The sequence below is a fragment of the Mirounga angustirostris genome, unplaced genomic scaffold (genome assembly GCF_029215605.1).
Source record: "Mirounga angustirostris isolate CCGP_5_RB_7025 unplaced genomic scaffold, mMirAng1.0.hap1 SCAF_10, whole genome shotgun sequence".
Taxonomy (NCBI): Eukaryota; Metazoa; Chordata; class Mammalia; order Carnivora; family Phocidae; genus Mirounga; species Mirounga angustirostris.
In genome coordinates, this window is record NW_026991718.1 from 117,299,767 (window position 1) to 117,321,594 (window position 21,828).

Below are 21,828 nucleotides of genomic sequence, written 5' to 3' on the forward strand. Positions count from 1 at the left end.
AATTTGATGACTTTAAATAATTTTTAGACTAGTAATTCCCTAATTTATGTCTTTAGTGTTGACTTATCACTTGAACTTGAGACCCATACATCCAGCCTTCTGCTTAGTGTTACTAGTTGACTGTCTCAAAAACCATTTCAAACTTGACCTATCTCAAACCAAACTTGTCATCTTCTCTCCAAAATTCATTGCTCTCACAGTCTTCCCCTTATCAGCAAATGACCCCCTCCTCATTCCTGTTGATCAGACCAAAACCAGTGTCTGACCCCCGTATCTGATATTGTCACCACTTCCACTGCTACTACCTGGTGCAAGTCACCAACATCTTCACTGGGATTATTGTAAGCGTTTCCTCTTTGGTTTCCCTGCTTCCTCCTTATCTCCCACCCCCAGCCATCACTCTCTTCTCCACATACCTAGACTAACCGGAGTGATCTGTTCAAATGGAAGTTGGACCATGTCCCTTCTGCTCAGAGCACTCCAGTTATATGGGCTCCTTGCCAGGCACTCTCCTCTTCTAGGAGTTTGTACTTGCTGTTCCCGCTGCTTGGGATGATCTTCCCCGGATAGTCACATTCACGTGACTTGTTCTCCCACTTTTTCCAGGCCTTGGTTTACATACCACCTCAGTGAAGCTTACCCTGACCACCACATTTAAAAGTGTTATTTCTCCTTCTGAATGCCCCATGCTTTCTCCTCTGCCTTTTTTTCTCTAGAATTCTGATCTTCGGCTGATAAGCAAGTAAAATGTGGTATATTGTTTCTCTTCTTACCTGAGAATGTAAACTCCTTGGGGCAGAGAGTTTTTGTCCTTTGTGTTCCCTGTTGCTCTGAGAGCCTAGAATGGTGTTGGGCATAATAGGAGCCCACATATTTGTTCAGTTAATTGGAAGGTTTGGGGCCTAGCAGTCTGATTGAGGTGGGTTAAGTGACAGTGGTAGGAGAGGAGGTGGGTATGAGGAGAATGATCAGCTCTCCTGAGGAGTTCTGTAAAGGAGGCAGGGAAATGGGGCAGTAGCTAGAGAGTGACATGTGGACAGAAGGTAGAACAGCATGTTCGTATGCTGATGATAGTGCTGGCAGAGGAAGAGAAAGAAGTTGAAAGGTGTGGGGGAACAGTCACAAGGGACAGTCACAGCAGCAGAATCTTGGCATGAGCAAGAGGGAGTGGGATGCCCTTGCTCTTGGTTTCAAGGCAGTGCTCTATTCTTTTGACCCTTAAAGGCCTTTTTAAAAATGCTGTATGCATATTAGAGCTCCAATTTCACCAGACCCACATGAAATTAATTTTATCAGTTCTTTTCTAATACAGCTCATCCTTTTGTCACTCCCTCTCATTTCCTAATGTTGAGCCTTGTTCACCTCCTCTTTCCAAGGATATCCTTTCTTATACTTTGATACTTCAGCACAGTTTTTTCTCAAACAGTGAGTTATAGCCCATTAATTGGATGTGAAATCGGTCTGGTAGGTAATGACCAAAATTAAAAAAAAAAAAAGAATAGAAGATGGAATACTTCACACATAGTAAGGATAAGTATTGCTTTATGAAATTTTCATTTCTTTCTGTGTGTTTGCATAAAATGTGTTTCTTACTGTGGGTCACGTTTAAAGAATTAGAAAGAACGTCTGTTCTTATCAGTCCCTGTATTTTGCTGAATGGAAGAAGAGAGCTCCTGCGCAGGTTCAAGGCTTGCATGGTATACAAGGGGTAGAATCCTATCAGGTCCATTTTATAGAAATGGTTTTGAGTCCCAGCTCCTCCGCTAACCACATGGTATCAAACCAGCCTTATAGCTTTTATTTGGTCTTAGTTTCCACACCCAAGAAACGAGTGCTTGCTTTTGTATTTCAGAAGAATGTGCAAAAAATACTTAACAAAATAATATGAAAGCGCTCTCGAAATTCTCAGAGGCAAGGAAAAATTATTTCATGTATGACCTTAAATATCTCTGTTTTATTTGTAGAGCTTTTGCAGGAATAGGCATTTAGAAAACCTTTGCAAGATTCCCCTCCTTGTACAGTTGCCTCACGTCAGGTAATTCAGAGATGTCCTGTCTTGTTAACAGGAGTGAGTTCTTTGGATTTCTCTGTCAGCCAGTCCATTGTTTGTCTATAGGTTCTGGCTTATTGGACTCTGTACATTGGGAGAGAAACTGTTAACCTCCCCCAGAAATGTTTGCAATCATGGCTGTGTGATTTCTATATTGTCTCTGTTTTTTGGTCTCATTTGTACATAGACAAAGAGGCAGCTGAACGTCTTTCAAAAACAGTAGATGAAGCATGTCTGTTACTAGCAGAATATAACGGGCGCCTGGCGGCAGAACTGGAAGACCGGCGCCAGCTGGCTCGGATGCTGGTGGAGTACACACAGAACCAGAAAGATGTTTTGTCAGAAAAGGAGAAAAAACTAGAAGTGAGTACATGGCAAGGCAGACCCAGACTGCCCGTTTCCTTTCCTATAGTCCAAAGTAGGAGGTTTCTTTATGCTTTCGTTAACACATTTTTTTGTCTTTTAAAAACTAATGAGATGAGAACATCCATCAGATACTGTAATCATTTGAACCGAGTTGAAGTCATGTTTTTGTGTGTCCAAGAAAGAACAAACCGGAATGCAAGAAACAATGAAACCTTAAAGCATTTAGGAGCTTAATATTACTTCAGTTTGAACTCACATAAAAAAAAAAAAAATTGTAGATTGAGGTACAAAAAGAACAGGTGGTTGACAGAACTGAAGTATGTGCATTTGGTAGTATTTGGAAAATACTTAAACTTGCCTTTCTTTTAGATTATATTGAGATTTATTTCTGACTTATATCCATGGTTAAGGCCAGTAAGGAGTCTGCCTCTAAGCTCTGTCTGCAATCAGTTCTAAAATGTCACAGTAATGTTTTATGGAGTCCAGTTCTCAAACTGTTGAGAAGGAACTCCTTTCTACCCTGAGTTGGCATTAGCCTGAAATGCCCTTGGGGAGGGGCTTCAGAACTAGTTTCTTGCCATGCATTGATCTGGCTTCTTCAATAAGTACATGGTGGTTTAACATCCGTGCTTGCATAACACAGCCAGTGGTGTGGACGTTTGGGAACCTTGGCTTGCCCCAAGCTGCTAGCAGTGAAGGGGTGAAGACCGTTTTGAGTCGGAGAATCAGTTAAATATCACAGGAAGCACTGGAGTAGGTAAGGGAGGGAGGGGATAGTCCCCCTTCACGCCAGCACTCAAGAAACATGTTCTCTGACACAGAGGAAGGGGAAACGGCGAGCTAGTCCTGAGGCTGAGATTATCGTGTTTGCCTTTCCACATAGTTGCTGACTTGAGGTGGGCAAAGAATGATGGGCAGTTTTGACCCTATCCTTACCTGCAGGGATGACGGGAGCAGGGCTGAGTAGTGGTTGGGGGAACTTCATAAGCCATCCTCGAAGTAGAAGATGGGAAACGGTTGTGAGAGTAGTATGGCTTAGATTTAGAAATCGACACTGACCAGAAATCCTAAAGGGAGTTTCACAGGCAGTACCAGACGGTCATTTATCTGAAATGCTCATCTTTCACTGAGGAAGCATTTTCAGCACTGTGCCCCGGGACTAATAAGAGAGTGTAATTAATGATTCTGGTTGTAAGTCACCATGCCATCTGTTGAACTGCCCCTTGGCGACACATTAAGGGCTTTCTCTGATCTGTCAGACATTGATTATCATGAGCAGCTGTTGTTGGGTGGAACGTGGCAAGCTACCATAGAGGACAGAGTCTTTGAGAAGGAGATTGGGTTGGTAGAGTGGATTAACTCTTTGTTTATTTCCCTCCCTCACAGTTGAACTTGGCTCCCTATGTTTCTTGGGGGATCATTCTGGTTTCTGTAGAACCAGTGGTTTGTGAGATGCCATGAAAGGTCATTAAGCAGAGAGATGGATCAGAGATTTGGGTCTGTTCTGTAGCTTTCCAGCCCAAATTCCTCTGCTCATTTGGATACTGGGATTCCATTGCTTAAGAATCAGAACAGGAGACTCCCATTGCTGGAAAGTACAGATTCTGAGCTGAAGGTCCTTTCTTTTCTCAAACCATGTCGCTTAGCCACTTGAACAAAACCATTCACTGTAAAAATGAAGCTAAATTTGCTTATTTAAAAAATCAAAAGACTAGATACAATGTAAGATGTTGAGAGCTGGCTTTAGTTTTTTCTTTATCCATGTTTGCTAAAAAATGCCTGCTCTCTAGAATTCATGATTTTTCTCTCACGTTCCGGAACAGACTGGTCTTACTCCACCATACCCTTATGGTGATGGCAAAACTTGAAAAGTATATGCCACTTGAAAGATGATGCGTTACCAATATGAATTATTCTAAATCCTCACAGTTGTTTATTGATGAGGGCTGTGCATCAAGTATACTTATCTTTTTAACATTCACTTATTTAACACTGGTAGTCCTTGTTTTAAAATCGCCATATCAGAATGTAAATGAAATCTGCTTTTATTTTTTAATCCTTTCATTACCTTTAATGTATGAACATGGAAATCTTAGAACTCTGGAAATGTCATGATTTACCTGAGAGCCTGTTTTCTTCCCAAAGTTCTAATTTGTTAACACATGAGTCCCCCCTGCCCCCTTTCTTTAAGTTCATCTCTTCCTTCGTGTAATAAGCATACCTTTTTGTCTTTCACTTAAGAATCTTATGTTAGATTTCTGGGTGGCCTAAGCTTTGGGGTAGGGAATGTGGTGATTTGGAGCCAAGGATGATTCAGATGCTGTCATATCGGAGGGGGCAGTTACGGCCCACAGAGGGAGATTGTGTTTCTGCCCTCAAGGAAGTCATTGTGGCATAAACAGCATTGGTGAACATAAAACCAAACCAGGGGGATTATACATAATGTAGATTAAGGAGGCAGTTGGCCACTCTGATTGTGGCTTAAGGTCAAATCCAAACCTCCTGGAAGGCAATAAAGGCTTTTTGTAAAAGGAAATTGCAATTGGAGAAGAGAAATATGTTGATAAATGGGAACGCCAGACTGGAGCAGACAAATGTGTAAAGAAAGACAAAAAAACAGAAGGGGTGGGAGGGAAGTGCTACAGTCCTCCAATGGGAACCAGGCTCTGTACTCTTTAAGAAGCTGCTTATTTATTCATGAATAAAGTCAGCACAGCCTGTGCCAGTCAGAATTATGTCCAAAATGAGCAAGATGTGCTGTCTTCCCTCAAGGAGCTTACATTCTGTTGGGGGAGAAACAGCAGGAACCAGAGAGTTAAAAAGAAGTAAGTGAACACCCTGGCTCACTGTGTCTGACTTGAAATAGACGAGAAGATTAACATGTTAATAATAACACTAATTTGGCTAGAAGTTTGTTTTTATTAAACACGTGGGCAGTTTCTGAACCCCGTAATACCCTTCAGCAGGTCTTCTGAAGTCTGCTAGCCTAGGTGGTTTTGGGCTCTTGCAGTGCCAGGAACGTAATTGTTTCTCAATAAACATTTGTTCTGTGCATGAAATTTCGTCAGTCAATTTTCTATAGAGGACTTTTTTTTTTTAGGTTACATGAAAAGTGGTTTGACAAATCTGATTTAATTTGTGGTAAAAAGGTGACTTTTTGATAGAAGCTCCTATGGGTTTCTCATTTGTGCTTTTTCCCCCCTTTAAGTGGAATCATGATTCTTTTTGAGACGATAGGGTTTTGTTTTTTACCTGTTCTTTTGTCTTTTGCTTCTGTTTCTGGGTGTTATGGTGACATTGGCCTACCACCTTTCCTTTCAACTCCAGGCAGGGTTGGAAGGGGGCTGCTTTAAATCTATTTGCAATGCCTTTGTCACGAACATGAGAAAACCTAGAAACGGGAAAGAGGGCACGTGGAAGGAAGCATAAATGGTAGCCTGGAGGTGGTGAAGTGTGGAGGGTACAGAAGAAGGTTAATTCAAAAAGGTGAGGCCAAAGGTACCAGAAGAGCCTCCAAACTGCAGTTCTTTTTTTTTTTTTTTTTTTTTTTTTTTTTTTTTTTTTAAAGATTTTATTTATTCATTTATTTGAGAGAGTGAGAGAGAGAGCACATGAGAGGGGGGAGGGTCAGAGGGAGAAGCAGGCTCCCCGCTGAGCAGGGAGCCCGATGCGGGACTCGATCCCGGGACTCCAGGATCATGACCCGAGCCGAAGGCAGTCGCTTAACCGACTGAGCCACCCAGGCGCCCCCAAACTGCAGTTCTTAGAGCAAAGGGAAGGTTTGTTTCTGGTAGACAGAGATGACTGTTACCCCAGTTGTCTGTTAGAAGCTCATAAGCCATGTCAGAATGGGATGGATAGAGTTCCTGTCTTGTCAGTTTGGAGAAAGCATGATGTGGGTATGTTCATCTGAGTGATCAGGGCACGTGGAGGGGAAGGGATGGAGGGAGGGAGGGAATACAGATCTATTTGTACAAACATTGGAGAAAAAAAATTAAAAAGGAGCAGGTACTCGCTGTTTTACGACCATAACATATCAGTTATTTTCATTCACATCATGGTGTTTGGTTGTCATTTCTGCAAAAAAAAAAAAAAAGGTCATTGGAACTTCCATAGGAGTTGCACTGAATCTCTAGATTGCTTTGGGAACTATGGCCATTTTAACACTTTTTTTTTTTTTTAAAGATTTTATTTATTTATTTGACAGAGAGAGACATAATGAGAGCAGGAACACAAGCAGGGGGAGTAGGAGAGGGAGAAGCAGGCCTCCCGCGGAGCAGGGAGCCCGATATGGGACTCGATCCCAGGACCCTGGGATCATGACCTGAGCCGAAGGCAGACGCTTAACGACTGAGCCACCCAGGCGCCCTCATTTTAACAGTCTTAAGTCTTCCAATCCATGAACACAAGATTGCTTTCTATTTATGTAGATCTTTTAAAATTTCTGCTGCAGAATTTAAAAAAGTATGCTAGAGGCCCACTTACTGGTGCATTTGACATTGCAAAGGTTCTGTTTAGGTACCACGCATGTCAGGGACCGCAGGAGAGGGCAGTGATGTGTGCCACCTTTTAGTAGGTATGTGTACCCCCATGTTTACAAGGCGTGTGTACAGATGCATGTGTGCTCAGCAAAGCCACCAAGGCACAGCTATGATAGCCAGCTTCACTCTTCACTCAAAATGAAGTGGCACGTTGAGGCCTGGATGTCTGAGTAAGTCGTTAACAGGATTATTGAGCTGGACGGAACCTTAGACATCATGGAGTCTGACTTCTGAATTGGTGAAGAAATCAGACCCAGAGAAGGGAGTTTGCCACAGACCAGGAATAGAATCCAAGGCAGATATCTGGTAACTTTCCGCCAGGTTTGTGTTTTCCTTTGTTGTTGTTTTGTTTATTTTAAATTTGATTCCATCAGGTCAACAGCCGGAAGACATCCTATACAGAAGAGTAGCCAAAGTTGAATCATTTCAACAATCCCCAAGAACCTTGTTTTAGAAAAATGCCATCTATGTAGGGGGATTAAAATAGTTGCATGAAGCATTTCAGAGTGGCCTCTGAGAAGACCTTTCTAAGGTTTGAGAGAGCCAACTCTACCACTGAGGTTCTAAATACCTTCCTGGCTATGACTGTGCATGCTCTAGGGGGCGTGGGGGTGATTGGACCATTGAACTTGGGGCTGCTACTGTTTCTCCCCAGCTTGGCACCTCCCCCTTGGCCATAATGAATACTCAGGAGTAGAGCCTTCTACTTCAGACAGCTGAAGGGGGAAATGGCCCAGGATCTAACATTGCCTTGTGACTCTTCATATTTCTGTTTGCAGTTTGGGTATAACAACTTGAGAAATTCTTTGGCTGTAGCTGAGAAGGTACTAAACCAAACTGATGGCCGTCTGTTGTTTTTGGCAGCATTGGCCCCCTCCCTGCAGGGTGCAGATGGTTAAAAGCATTATTTCAATAATGAGATAGGCAATAGGTGGAGATAGAGAGCTCCATTTTTTGTCAACTTTGGAGTAAATTCTTCTTTTTCCCATGATGTTCAAAGCCAGTATCTCATTGTCCATTCCAGTAAGGACAGATGGGAGCAGGTGATCCAATCCTCATTTTAGATGAGAAAACAAAGCTCAGAGTGTCTATGAGCAGTCAAGGTCCAGGAGGAAGTCAGTGAGAACCAGAACCCTAATCTCCTGACTCTAGTCATCATCTGCATTGTTCCCCTGGGAGCTTAGGGACCCTGCCTAGACTGCCTCTCACAGCCCTGCCTAGCCTGGCCCCACTTGCTCACAGTCCTCTACACTCACTGCCCTTCCTTAGCAGATAATTCTTTTCCTCCCTAGAGTAGCAATGCTATCAGCACCATGGGCTGATCCAGCCCTTGTTGAAAAGGTCAGTCTGCTTAACACTGCTCAAGTGACCCCATGGAGGGTTTGAACTCACATCCTTCCCCACACAGCAGCTCGTGCCTTGCCCCCTGCTTTTTCACCCCTGCTTTGATATGGGAGCCTCCCCCTACAAAATTTCCTTCCAGTAAGTGGGGACTTGTCTTGAACTGTGTGGTTCTGCAAGTAATTTGGAGTTTAGAGACTGTGTCCTTGAAGTCCTTCCATTCTTTTCAGTTGCTGCCAACCCTTACACTCAGGTTAGATTTGTAGCTGGAGCTTTTATCTGTGAGGGTGTGTGTGTGTGTGTGTGCACGCACGTGCACATGGGCATATGTGTGGGGGTGGGTGGGTGCTCGTGTGTATTTTTTTTATGTTACAGTGTAAAAACTTTGGTATTATGAGAGACGATGGACTCTGAAAAACAAACTGAGGGTTTCTAGAGGGGAGGGGGGTGGGAGGATGGGTTAGCCTGGTGATGGGTATTAAAGAGGGCACATTCTGCATGGAGCACTGGGTGTTATGCACAAACAATGAATCATGGAACACTTCATCTAAAACTAATGATGTAATGTATGGGGATTAACATAAGAATAAAAAAAAAACAGGAAAAAAAAAGTTAAAAAAGAAAAAAAAAAACAAACTTTGGTATTTGTTTATCTCTTTTCATCCCAAGGGGGGAAATGCCACATTATTATTATGTATTTCACATACTTGGTGACCTAAGGGCATGGTTTGCCAACATTTGAGACTTCACATTAAAGAAGTGACATGATTTCAAAGCTCTCCCAGTTAGAATTCCATACATATAGTCATAACATCATTTCCATATTTTTATATCCCAGCTTTTGGCGATTCTTCCTGTTTTCCAGAATAGTTCCACTGAGTTTTAGCTGGTGTGTGTAGCACTAATTTTTCATATTTATAAAGTACATGTACATGTGAAGTCAAAACAGCATCTGGGCCCCTTGTCGCTGCTTGCCTGCCAAAACATTCATTCTTACTCAACTAATAGTTCTTTATTTCTGTTTTAATGATTACAAACACATCACAGGGAAACTTAGAAAATAAGTATAAAAAATTATAATCTCATTACCCAGAGAACTTTTGATTTTGGTATGTTTATTTTTTCTTCAGTTTTATTTATTAAAAAAAAAAAGATTGTATGTATTTATTTGAGAGACAAAAAGAGAGTAAGCCAGGGGAGGAGCAGAGGGAGAGGGCCAAGCAGACTCTGAGTCAAGTGTGGAGCCCAACACAGGGCCCAGTCCCACAACGCTGACACCATGACCCAAGCCAAGACCACGAGCCGGATGCTCAACCAACTGAGCCATCCCGGCGTCCTTTTTCCTACAGTTTTAAAATTAAAGTGATCGTAATACGTAGACAATTTTCTGTCATGCTTTTTTTTTTTTAACTTTATGTGTCATTTTCCCTTATTAACAGAAACCGATGTAAAACATTTTAAATGGTTGCTTGAACACCTATAGTTGGATAATCAATGATTATTTTTATTGAGTATTTATGTGGGTTTTTTTTTTTTTTTTTTACTTTGGGCTAACTTCCAGTATTGCATTATTTCCTTCCTGTAAGTTTAGAAAACGGATCCTCTGTGTATGTGTAGATGCCTGCTTGTCTTTAAGTATGTTGAAGTTTATATATATTTCAACGTCTTTGCCACTAGTGTGCATTTCTGACTTAGGAGTTCTTGCTCTTCCAAAGCATCTTCGGCAGTTTGGCACTTCATGGAGCTTTAGAGATAGACAGAGAGGACATACAGAGATCCATCCCCAAGTTAAGGATTAATCATTGTTATGTGAGGAAATGAGCATTGAATAGTTTAATTAGACAGATGGGGCTCTCTTCTGGGTTTTAAGTTATATTTACATTTGAAACAGCTGTGGGAAATAGCAGCTACTACTTCTTCTAACACTGACTTGAGTGAGCATCGTTTTGAGAGCAGGTTCACATTACAGAAATTTGAGCTCTAGTGTCTAAATGTCTGACCCAATGGTTACATGTCATTTTGAGCAGAGATCTATTTTAGTATTTAGGAATGTTCCTGCGACTGGTAAGGTAGGCCTTCACCCACTTCAAGTTGCAATTTTTGTAGAAAGTAAAATTGGATTATGTCATACTTTGCAATCTTGGAAGTTCCATTTCTGACTTTTGTTTTTATCTCTATAAGATAATAGGGCTTGAATTAAGATTAGAAAGTCTTTTCCTATGATTACAGCAAAAAGTGTTCGTGGTTGTAATCAGGAGTTAGAATGAAACCTTTGCAAACGAAGCCCATGAGCTCCCAAAGGTGTGGCGTGCTTCCTGTGAAGAGGTGAAGGTACCAGCTGTCATTATGACTTTGCAAGCCTCCATAATTTGTTTTCTCCCTTATTCAGATTCTTTAAACATCTTTAGGAATAAAGTGTGGGCAACTCTCTTGCTTAATCCGTTCATTAGGTACTTGGAGAACTTAGAGCAACTTTGCAATTTTAAACTCAACAAAAATTTAGCAGCAGCCTTCTGAGCATTCTTGGCGTTTGGATAGTGATTAATAGACTCAGTCCACTTTTTCTTCAAAATGTCTGGTATGATGTATTTGGTGCTTTTCTGGGTCCTTTAGTTTTGCCCATCGTGTTTCTGTTCTGTGAGGCATAGACTTGCTAGGAGTTATTCCCATGGATATCATTTACCCAGTTATGATTCAGTGATGAGGATCTGTAGTTCCCATTCCAGGCTTTCTCTGTTGAGGCCAGTGGTCCTTGCAGCTTTTTATCTTTGGTGTGGTTTGTCATTTATAAAACAGCAATGTTACCCTCACCTGGGGCAAACGGGCTCGAACACTTGTCTAACCTGAAGCTGTTAGGGTCTGCCTTTCCTTATCATATGGGGCCTTCAGGGGCACTTTATTTTCCTTTCTGTGGAAGAATTCTCCAGTAGACTGGCTGCAGGTGGCCTTCTCCGCAGGTAGCATGCTTTGCCTCTCTAATATTAAATAGAGCAACAGCATTCACATGAGCACACTCCCACTGTCCCTTTTAACTACCCCATTTTCCATCGCTGCCTTTACTTCTGAACCCACTGCAGCTTGGCATGCATATCTACATTCTACTGAAGTGGCTGTCTTCAGAATCCCCCACTACTGGTCTAGACTCAAAACGTCAAGATACATGTCTGCACCTCCCCCACCCCCCGCCCGTCTTTTGTTTCCTTTGCTCTTTTTGGCCCTCTCTATAGTGCTTAATACTATTCATTACCTTTATGTGTTCTTCTTCTCTGGTTTCTGTTAGTCTTATTTTTGTGTGTGTTCTTAGTAAGCTTTTCTCCATCCCCACCCTGTAAATGTTGGTATCCCTTTAGCCTTTTTCTCATTCTGTCCTTTTGTGACACACTCAAAGTGGCTTCAGCTATCACCTGCGTGCTGATGGCTTAAATCTAGATCTTTACCCCAGACCCTTCAGACCCATATATCTTATTTCCATAGACACCTCAAATGTCATATGGCCAAAACAGACCGTCCTCTTCTTCTAACCTTTCCTTCTCTTTCCCTGTCTGGGAGAATGGCATTGCCATTCATCAAGAGCGGACACCAGAGCTTATCTACTATTACTCCCTGTTCGTCCCACCTCCCAGATGGGTCAGTTCAGCCTCCTCTTGTCTCAGCCTTTCCTTCAGCCCCTGTGCCACACCTCTGCCAGACAGCCTCTCGTTGCCCGACTGCCCCATCGGAGTGGTCAGCAAGCCCTTGTGATTTTCATCTCAGTTTTTCTTGAATCTGTCCCCTTCTCTTCCTCTCTGTCTCCATACCCACCACCTTAGCCCCCACTGCCACCACTTCTCCCCTGCTCACCTGTAGTAGCCTCTTTGCAGACCTCCCTGCATTTGTTCCTCTGTCCTGTAACTCATTCTTCACATGGCAGCCCTGTGATTTTTTTCAAAAGATAGCTCTGAGCAGGTCATTCCCCTGTATAAACATTTAAATGGCTTCCCTGGGCTCCTGGAATATAAGCCCAAATCCTTGCATGTTCCCGCCCCATGTTCCGTGCCCCACTCCATGGCTGGCCCCTGCTGACCTCATCAGCCATCTCTCTTAACACGTTCCATTGCATTTTGTCTCTGCTGGCCTTTTCTCTCTCTGGCTCTCCATGTGCTGCTCCCCCTGAGCGCACTCTCCCCCCTTTCCTTCCCTCTGGTTAACTCTACCTTTGTTGATTCCTGTTTCATCATTTATATCCCATGTCAAATGGTATTTCCCTGAGACCCCACCTCCATCTCCACCCCACAAAACCAGGTTTCTCCTCTCCTCCCCCCATAAATACTGTCCTATCTCCCTGTCTTTTTCCTTCAGAGCACCACATGGTTTGTTATTCTGTTTATGGATGATTTTGTTATTTCCCTGACCAGACCATAAAATGCTGTCTGCATTGGCACTCTGTCATCCCCAACCCTATCCTAATGCTTGGCACAATATCTTGATCTCAGGTGGCAGGTACAGTTGCAGCTCAGTTCATCTCTAGGCTAGGTCAGGCTATATCTTTGACGGGGGGATTCCTTTCACATTGGTGATGCTCCCATGAGATCTAGGCTTTACTGCTTAGACACATTTTTTTCCAGTCTCTTGGCCTTTAGATTGATGGGACTGGACTGTGGTATTACCTGGTTACAAAAATCTGTGACTTCCATGGTCTTGAAGGTTGGAGGCTCCTTTTTTTTTTTTTTTTTTTAAGATTTTATTTATTTATTAGAGCACAGGGAGGAGGAGAGGGAGAAGCAGACTCTCTGCTGAGCGTGGAGCAGCGCAATGTGGGGCTCAATCCCAGGACCCCCAAGATCATGACCTGAGCCAAAGTCAGATGCTTAACCGACTGAGCCACCCAGGCACCCCCGGAGGCTCTTTCATTTGCTCAAACCAACTTCTAGTAAAGGTGCTAAATTTTCAGGACATACTCAGATGGCTTGTAGGAGGATGGATCTTTATATCCCACTAACACTTTTTCTTCATTTCTGCATGCCGTTTCTTAACATGTGGATCAGGAAGATAAGGACTGCTTAGAACACAATAAACATGGGAGTGGTGGTGGTTCTTTTCCCCCCTCAGATCTGCTGATTCACATTGAACAGTTTAGCACGTGCCTGGTCTCGTTCAGATCTGGCATCACCCCATGGTGCAGGCATGGTTTCCATTCCCATCCTAAATGTAAGGACGCTTAGCTCAGCAAGGTGAAGTCGTATGGTGCACCACAGGCAAGTGGTAGAGTAGGATTTGAACTTGGATTTTCTGACTCCTTATTTTCTCTCACAGCAACCTCCTTCTGGTGGGAGAGATGCGATATACCCTTAGTCTTTTGGAGGAGCCAGGAAATGTTATTTCCCTCCTTTTTTTTTTTTTTTGCGTATGGAAAGAAATTGGTCTTTTTATTGCTTCTAGAGAAAACTGTGTCCAGATGCAGTGCAGTAACCTACAGGCTGCCTTGCCCCAGGCAGACCTGTTAGTGCTTAAAATTATAATAAATATCACCTAAAATTATTCCGTGTGGAAACTACCTTTGCCTTTCTACCCTTTGCTTCTTAGCTGTCCTCCAGGAAGGCTTGACTCGGTCAGCATTTGGCTCAGAAGAAGAAACCATTGGAAGGCTTGCATCTCTCATGTTTGTCTGCACAACATCAGTAACCTGGTTTTCCATGAAAATGGTTGTTAAGGAAGCCAGTTTGTGGGGGCTTTGTTATTTGCATAAAACTTAGATTTCTGACATTTGACTTAAAAAAAAAAAAAAACCCAAACAATTTATTTTTTAGAGAGAGGGCATGAATGGAGGGGAGGGGCAGAGGGAGAGAAAGAATCCTAAGCAAGCTCCACGCTCCACTTGGAGCCAGATGTGGGGCTCAATCTCACAACCCTGAGATCATGACCTGAGCTGAAATCAAAAGCCCAACGCTTAACTGACTGAGCCACCCAGGTGCCCCTAAGAAAAATACTTAACTATAAATAGTAAATCTTCTTCTTGTACTAGTATCGTGGTTTTACATGGTTTTCTATAATGAGGGGACCCGTGGCATAAATGTAAGCATTTTTGGAGGACCCAGGTGCATTTTTAAAATAAATCTCTCTCTCTTTTTTTTCTTTTAAGTGGAGCCCAGTGTGGGGCTCAAACTCATGACTATGAGATCAAGACCTGAGCTGAGATTAAGAGTCGGACACTAAACCGACTGAGCCTCCCAGGTGCCCCAAAATAAATCTTTTTTTTTTAAAGCATTTTATGGACATCTGTTAAGTTGTAAATATTTAGCTTTATGATTACATTAAAGTTGGAAAATTTGCCCAGTCCTAAAATTGACTTTATTTTTTGTTTCATTTTTATGAAAATAATTATATGGAGATGCTGTCTTTTTATTCCTCTCTTGCTTCTGCAAGTCCCTGTCAGAAGGGAGTTTTTGCTGCAGCAGCAGAAGCTCCCTGAAACCTTTTGTGTAGAGGGTCTGCTGGGAAGAAAGAAATATCCTGAAGATTCTTGGTGGTACACTTCCAAGCGTACGAAGCCCCTTCCCGTTTGACTCCTACAGTGGATGGGTTGGATCGCTCTGAGAACATTCCTCTAACTGGAGCCATTTTGTCATTTTCCCTTCTGGGAAATACCTTGTGCTTACCTTTCTTACGGGTTTAGTAAAGAGCCGAGAGGCCCTGAGCACTGGGGCTGGAGCACAACTTCCTCCTTTTCCTCGGTCTTCCCCAGTATCTTACTCAGCAGCTCCGGCCCTGCTGTGACACCCTGGAATGTATCATTTTGAAATGTTGCAGCTGCCACTGAGTCACATGGGAGCACAGAGCTGGCTGGGGGAGAGGTGCAGATCAGTTATGGTTTTTTGTTCCCTCATAGATTCTTGAAGAGAAGTTAAAAGTGGCATTCTTATTTTCAGTTGGAAGATTTATATATTTTCCCTAAAAAATGAAAGAAAGAGAAGTGAATTAATTGTAGTTTAAGTAGAGGCTGTGATTTCTAAGTGTAGCTCCTCTGAGCTTTAGTGGCAAGAAGTAATAAGCCTCCTGGCAGGATGAAGGGGGCTGACTGGGGGTGTTAAATAATTTTAGGGTGAGGGTCAGCTTCCCCTTTCTGCTTGGCTCTCAGTCTTCATGCGATTAAGTTCTTTGACTTAAATTCAGTTTGGCAGGCCACCTTTAAAACAGGAGGACCCTTCATAAACTGCTTCGTGCATAATAACCCTTTATGACTCTTAATTGGGAGTAGCTGAGCAGTGGGTGATTTTTATATACCATATGTCCTATAGCACAACAGGGCGAGAGAAAGGGAAACATGGGTCTTGATACTGGAAATCTTGTCTCATCAAATCAAGCCTCTGCCTATGATGTTCTTTTTAACATAATTTTTCTTTTTTTTAAAGATTTTATTTATTTATTTGACAGAGAGAGAGATAGCGAGAGCAGGAACACAAGCAGGGGGAGTGGGAGAGGGAGACGCAGGCTTCCTGCCGAGCAGGGAGCCCGATGTGGGACTCGATCCCAGGACCCTGGGATCATGACCTGAGCCGAAGGCAGACGCTTAACGACTGAGCCACCCAGGCGCCCCCTAACATAATTTTTCTTACATAAATACTTCCTAGCCAGAAAAAAATAGATTTGACAATGTTTACATTTTGATCAGTATTTCTTACAGGAGTTGGTTAGAGGAGAAGCTTATAAATTTGTTTTGAAAATGAAATTCCTGTAGAAAGGTCACCGCAATGTCAGTCCCTGTCATTTCTAACCCTCTTATCTCAGAGCTCATCTGCAGCGTGTCAGGCCTGGCCTACTGCTCTTAACCAAAAAAGGCAAAGAATGTGGAAGCCTTGCTCCCTTGCAGCCGGTTGTCTTAGTGCTCCATGATGGTCTGTGTTCGCACAGTGTCAGCTGGATTCGCAGGAAGCAGGGGGGTGTTGGACACATTTTCTGTGGCAAGTTCAGAGAGTCTGTGAGGCAGGATTCCAGAGCTTTGCCAGGAGCATAAATCCTAGGCATTATCTTAGAACTGCACACTGGGCCTCACCCTCTGCGTTTTAAACATTTCTTGGCAGCCAAAGAAAGCCAGGCAGTTTATCACAGGTGCCCACTTACCCCTCCGCTCGAGGATCCTGACTCAGAGGGTAGTAGCAGCAAGTCTGATGGAACCTTCACGTGTTTCACGGCTCCCTGCAGTCTCGCGTGGGAGAGGTAGGGTTTGCTGCTACAGTAGGTGCATGCAGCCGAATGGTAGCTCAGCCCCTCACCTCTGCCACCACCCTGGTACAAATTATGCATGAGCAGGAAAGGAAGAGCCACAGGACCACTTGGATTTGCCTTGTCTCCTCTTGCTAAAGATAGGTAGTGGGGGAACAGCAAGTATCTGAAGACAAGAGTACAGAAAGGAGCCACAGTGAATTGTGATCATCGAGAGGAAGAAAGAGAGAGGGAGAGGGCCGATGAGCAGGAGCACTGCAGCCTGTCAGCCTACTGATAGAAATTGTGCAGGTCCCAGTCTTGCGCATTCCTGTTCTAGGCAGGGTAGCGTGAGTATTAGAGTAAAGGCTTGGCCCTCTATTTCACACAAGTGTCCGGTATTTTAAACAAGGAGCATGTGACCACCTTGCCACATCATTTCTCTAGCTGAGTGGTACTTGATGTACTAAAGAGGCTGTGGGATGTAGTGTACTTAAATGAGTCAGAAGACTTTGAATGGGTCTCATCACGTTGATTTTAGTGATACCATGAAAAGAAGCTGAATTTCTGCTGAGGGCACGGTTTGTAACCTTGTAGCAGCAGAGCTTGTGGACCAAACTTTTGTTAGAAGACAGACTGGTAGGTTGAGAAGAAAGATTCTTGGGTTTTCGTGGTCTGTCTCCTCTACCTTTCCAGAACCAAAGAGAAAAACTGTGGAAAGGCAGCTAGTGAGGAGGTGCCACCGCCCAACCAGGGGAGCCTGGAAGCAGGAGAAGTGGAAGGCAAGTGAGAGCTGGAGTTGTGTTGGGGGGATAGTTTTGTTCGGATTCAGTCGTAATTTTTTTGTTCATCCATGGTGACGTTTATAGAGGACTTTATTTGGGAAAAGACAATCTATTAAAAAAAAGGGAAGGGTGAGACATCAGAGTTTGTTACTACCTGATCTATTTAGGGGACTAAAAAATTACTATTACTATTCAGTTTGATCTAATCAGAGCTTGCCATGAATTCTTACCTTCTCATTTCTCCTCAAAGCATTAAGCTAAGTCATTCAGATGTCTCAGCTAAGCCAGCTGCATGTTTTAACAGTTTTCAAGGCAATCTCCACCTATATTTGGATATTCAGAGTCACCCTTGCTGATGCATTTAGACCTCTTGGCTTATTTTTTAAGGCAGTTTTAGGTACACAGCAAAATAAGAGGAAGGTACAGAGATTTCCCATATACCCCTTGCTCCCCCACTGCCAACTTCCCCCACCAGTGTGGTGCATTTGTTAACCATTGATGAACCTACATTGACACGTCCTAATCACCCAGTGTCCATACTGTAGGGCTCACTCTTGGTGTTGTACATTCTGTGGGTTTGGACAAATGTATGATGGCATGTGTCCATCATTACAGTATTTTCACTACCCTAAAAATTCTCTGTTCTCTGCCTATTCATCCCCGCAACCCTTGTCTCCATAGTTTTGCCTTCTCCATAATGTCATATAGTTGGGCTCATACAATATGTGGCCTTCTCAGATTAGCTTCTTTCACTTAGTACTAGGCATTTAACATTTCTCCGTGTCTTTTCATGACTTGATAGACCCCTCCCTTTTAATGCTGCATAATTGTTGTTTGGATGTACCAAAGTTTATTAATCCATTCACCTACTAAAGGGCTTCTTGGTTGCTTCCAAGTTTTGGCAGTTATGAATAATGTTGCTATAAACATTTAAGTGTAGGTTTTGGTGTGGCATAAGTTTTTAACTCCTTTGGATAAACACCAGTGAGCATGATTGCTGGATCCTATGGTAGGAGAATGTTTAGTTTTGTAAGAAACCACCAAACTGGGCGCCTGGGTGGCTCAGTTGGTTAAGCGACTGCCTTCAGCTCAGGTCATGATCCCAGGGTCCTGGGATCGAGTCCCGCATCGGGCTCCCTGCTCTGCAGGGAGCCTGCTTCTCCCTCTCCCACTCCCCCTGCTTGTGTTCCCTCTCTCGCTGTGTCTCTTTCTGTCAAATAAATAAATAAAAAAATCTTAAAAAAAAAAAAAAAAGAAACCACCAAACTGTTTGTCTTCCAGAATACTTGTACCATTTTGCATTCCCACCAGAAGGTATGAGAGTTCCTCTTGCGCCACATCCTTGTCGGCATTTGGTGGTGTCAGCGTTCCGGATTTTGGCCATTCTAATAGATGTGTGGTGGTATCTCGTTTTAGTCTGCATTTCTCTGATAACATATGTTGTCTTTTACAAACATTCTCTCCCAGTCTGTGTCTTGTCTCTTCATTGTGTTGACAGCGTCTTTTGCAAAGCAGAAAATTTTTCTTTTTAGCGCCATCTAGCTTAGCTTTATGGGTCAGGCCTTTGGTATCGTCTCCTAAAAGTCATCACCAAACCAAAGATCATCTAGATTTACTTCTGCTGTCCTCTAGGAGTTTTATAGTCTTGTGTTTTCCATTTAGGTCTGTGAATAATTTTGAGTTAATTTTTGTAAAGGGTGTAAGATCTGTGTCTAGATTTGTTTTTTTGCATGTGGGTGTCCACTTGTTCCAACAACTTTTTTGTTGAAAATACTCCACTGTATTGCCTTTGCTTCTTTGTCAGAGATCAGTTGACCGTATTTATGTGGGTGCATTTCTTGACTCTCTGTTCTGTTGCATTGATATTTGTCTATTCTCTGGGCAGTATCACATTGTCTTGATTACTGTAGCTTCATAGTAAGTCTTGGAATCAAATAGTGTCAGACTTTGTTCTTCTTCTCTTTCAATATTACGTTGACAATTTGGAGTCTTTTTGCCACCATATAAATTTTAGAAGCACTTTGTATTCACAAAATAATTTGTTATGCTTTTTTTTTTTTTTAATATTTATTTGACAGAGACACAACAAGAGAGGGAACACAAGCAGGGGGAGTGGGAGAGGGAGAAGCAGGCTTCCCGCTGAGCAGGGAGCCTGATACGGGGCTCGATCCCAGGACCCTGGGATCGTGACCTGAGCCGAAGGCAGATGCTTAACGACTGAGCCACCCAGGCGCCCCTTTGCTGTGCTTTTGATTGGGACTGCATTGAATCTATAGATCAAGTTGGGAAGAACTGACATCTTTACAATATTGAGCCTTCCTGTTCATGAACATGGAATATCTCCCATTTATTTAGTTCTTATTTGTATCAGAGTCTTACAGCTTTCCTCATATGGGTCTTGTACATATTTTGTTAGATTTATACCTAAGTAGTATTTCATTGTTTTGGCTGCTAATGTAAACTCTCTGCTTTTGAATCTTTTTCCATTAACAGTCCTACTTTCGTCCTTTCTGTAGTGATGCCCTCCTCCTAGGCTCATGCACCTGCTCTGAAAGTAGAGATCCCTATGGAAAGAGTAATCCAGTGGCATAAGGAGGTGTGTATGGGATCTGTCAGCTTTCAGAGTGGCCCAAAGAGAGGACTTTAATGGGGAACATGTTTCCTTTCATTAAAATGAAGTTTCTTTGATGATATTTAGAATATAATAGCAGCCTAAGCATGATGAGATACCTCCTCCCAACCTCCCTACCTTCAAACAGGAACAAATGGTTTTGTTTGTTTTTTTAAAGATTGCCTAGGAGAGGATTATTTGAACTTAAGGTAGTGTCTAATGAGATCACCTGTCTTCCCTTTTAAACTCAGATGGACTTGCCAAGTTAGTGTGAGGGTCCCTGAAGTGCGGAGTCTTGGATTCTGACGCCAGAGCTGCTCGTTAGAGACTTCATGATCTTCAGACTGTTCTTAAGGAATTCCTTCACTTGAAGTCCTCTGTAGCTGCAGGGGTGATGGCTCCAAGTCAGGGTGGCTTTCATCGGTCAGCTTTGGTCAGAGGATTTGGGCAGGGAGCCAGGGGTAGCTGCTTAGTAACTATTTTATCCTTTTTGTACATAGAATTCAGGAGAAGCTCATTAAACGAATTCATGTTCAGTAATAGAGAATTGGTCCTCTCTGTTAATTTCCCTTGAAGTATATAAAACCAAAGAAGAAAAATGTTTGCAGAGGGAAGGGCAGGGAACCTTGACATTTTAGATCCTCAGATCTGAAATTAGTTTTCAGTTTCAAGAATGAAAGCTGATTACTTAATGTGGTATGCTTGTAATGTTATGTTTTATGTATTATTAATATATTGGGCAACTGTTGGACACCTGCTGTTTCCAGGGCACTGCTGGTCGTGGTGGATGATGGGTAAAGCAGATGGGTTCGGTCTTAGCCTCCTGAAGCTCACTAATTTAATGGGGGAGTCAGTATTTATAATTTACATAAGTCATTATTTTAGTTGTGTTAAGTCTACAAAGGAAAGAAATGGGATGCCAGGAAAGCTTACTTTCTTCCCCTGACTCTTCATCTGATGGCTTGTGTGAGCAGCTCTCATTTCAGATGGAAGCCTTGACTGCCCACACTAATGTGGGCAGAGAGCCTCCCTGCCCATACTTCCATATCTCTTCTCCCCCTCCTTTCTTGGACTTTGTCTTTACAACTTGAACTAAGTGTTCTTCATTTAACCTGTTTCCTGTCTTACCACTCTTCCCAGGAGTGTTTAAGCATATGCCCTCAAACTCTCTGTCTCTCTAAGTGTGTAGAAGGTATCTGGTACAAAGGAATCTAGAACCTGAAGAACAATCTTATGAGTGGGCCAGTTCCTTCATTTTCAGATGAAGGTGAGGACAAAGGAAGAGAGGGACCACACCCACAGTCGCATAGCAAGTTAGAGCCAGAGCCAAAACTAACCCAGGTCTTTGACTCATAGCCCAGTGCTTTCTGTTACATTCCTGCAGGAGAGGCTTTAGTCAGCAGGGATCCATCCTCAGGAACGTTCTGTCTTTGCAGAAGGACTGAGGAGGGTGACGCAGCTAGAGGAAAAAAAACCAGCCCACGGGGAGAGGAGGGGGGATCCATAAACAGACCTCATAAGGCCCAGGGTTGTTACTCCATACAGATTTACCAAGGGTGCCTTTTGCTGGGAGGACAGAAAATAGTATACCAAGTTCCTGTCATCAGGGAAGTCCTATTTGAGAGGAGCATAGAAGTCTAACATGCATGAAGAGAGCACCTCAGAGCAGCCTGTTAGGGGCTCAGATGCATCTCAGTGCACAGGAGGGCTCCAGAACGGGTGGAGGTGGGGACCAGTCTTCTGGATGGGGAGAAAAGCTTTTCCTGGAGAGACGGGGAGGCAGAACCTCACTGAGACCAGAAGAAAGATCCCCCTCCAGGCTTGAGGGGAATCCCAAACCAATGGCGCAAACAGGCAGTGGCCTGTGCATAGGAGGTTGGGAAGCTGTGGGAAATACATTTGCGCAGGAGCTAATCTTAGCAGATTTGGAGCTCTGAGCAGTCATGGAGTGAGTGT

At 43.1% G+C, this 21,828-nt stretch overlaps 1 protein-coding gene across 1 annotated transcript in view; it reads left to right on the forward strand.

The window, feature by feature from the left end:
- RPRD1B (regulation of nuclear pre-mRNA domain containing 1B) overlaps window positions 1–21,828 on the forward strand; it is a 51,922-nt gene that overhangs the window by 26,786 nt on the left and 3,308 nt on the right. The window contains exon 6 of the mRNA XM_045885752.3: window positions 2,238–2,413. Coding sequence (XP_045741708.1) covers window positions 2,238–2,413 — 176 coding nt within the window. The remainder of the gene's footprint in view (window positions 1–2,237; window positions 2,414–21,828) is intronic.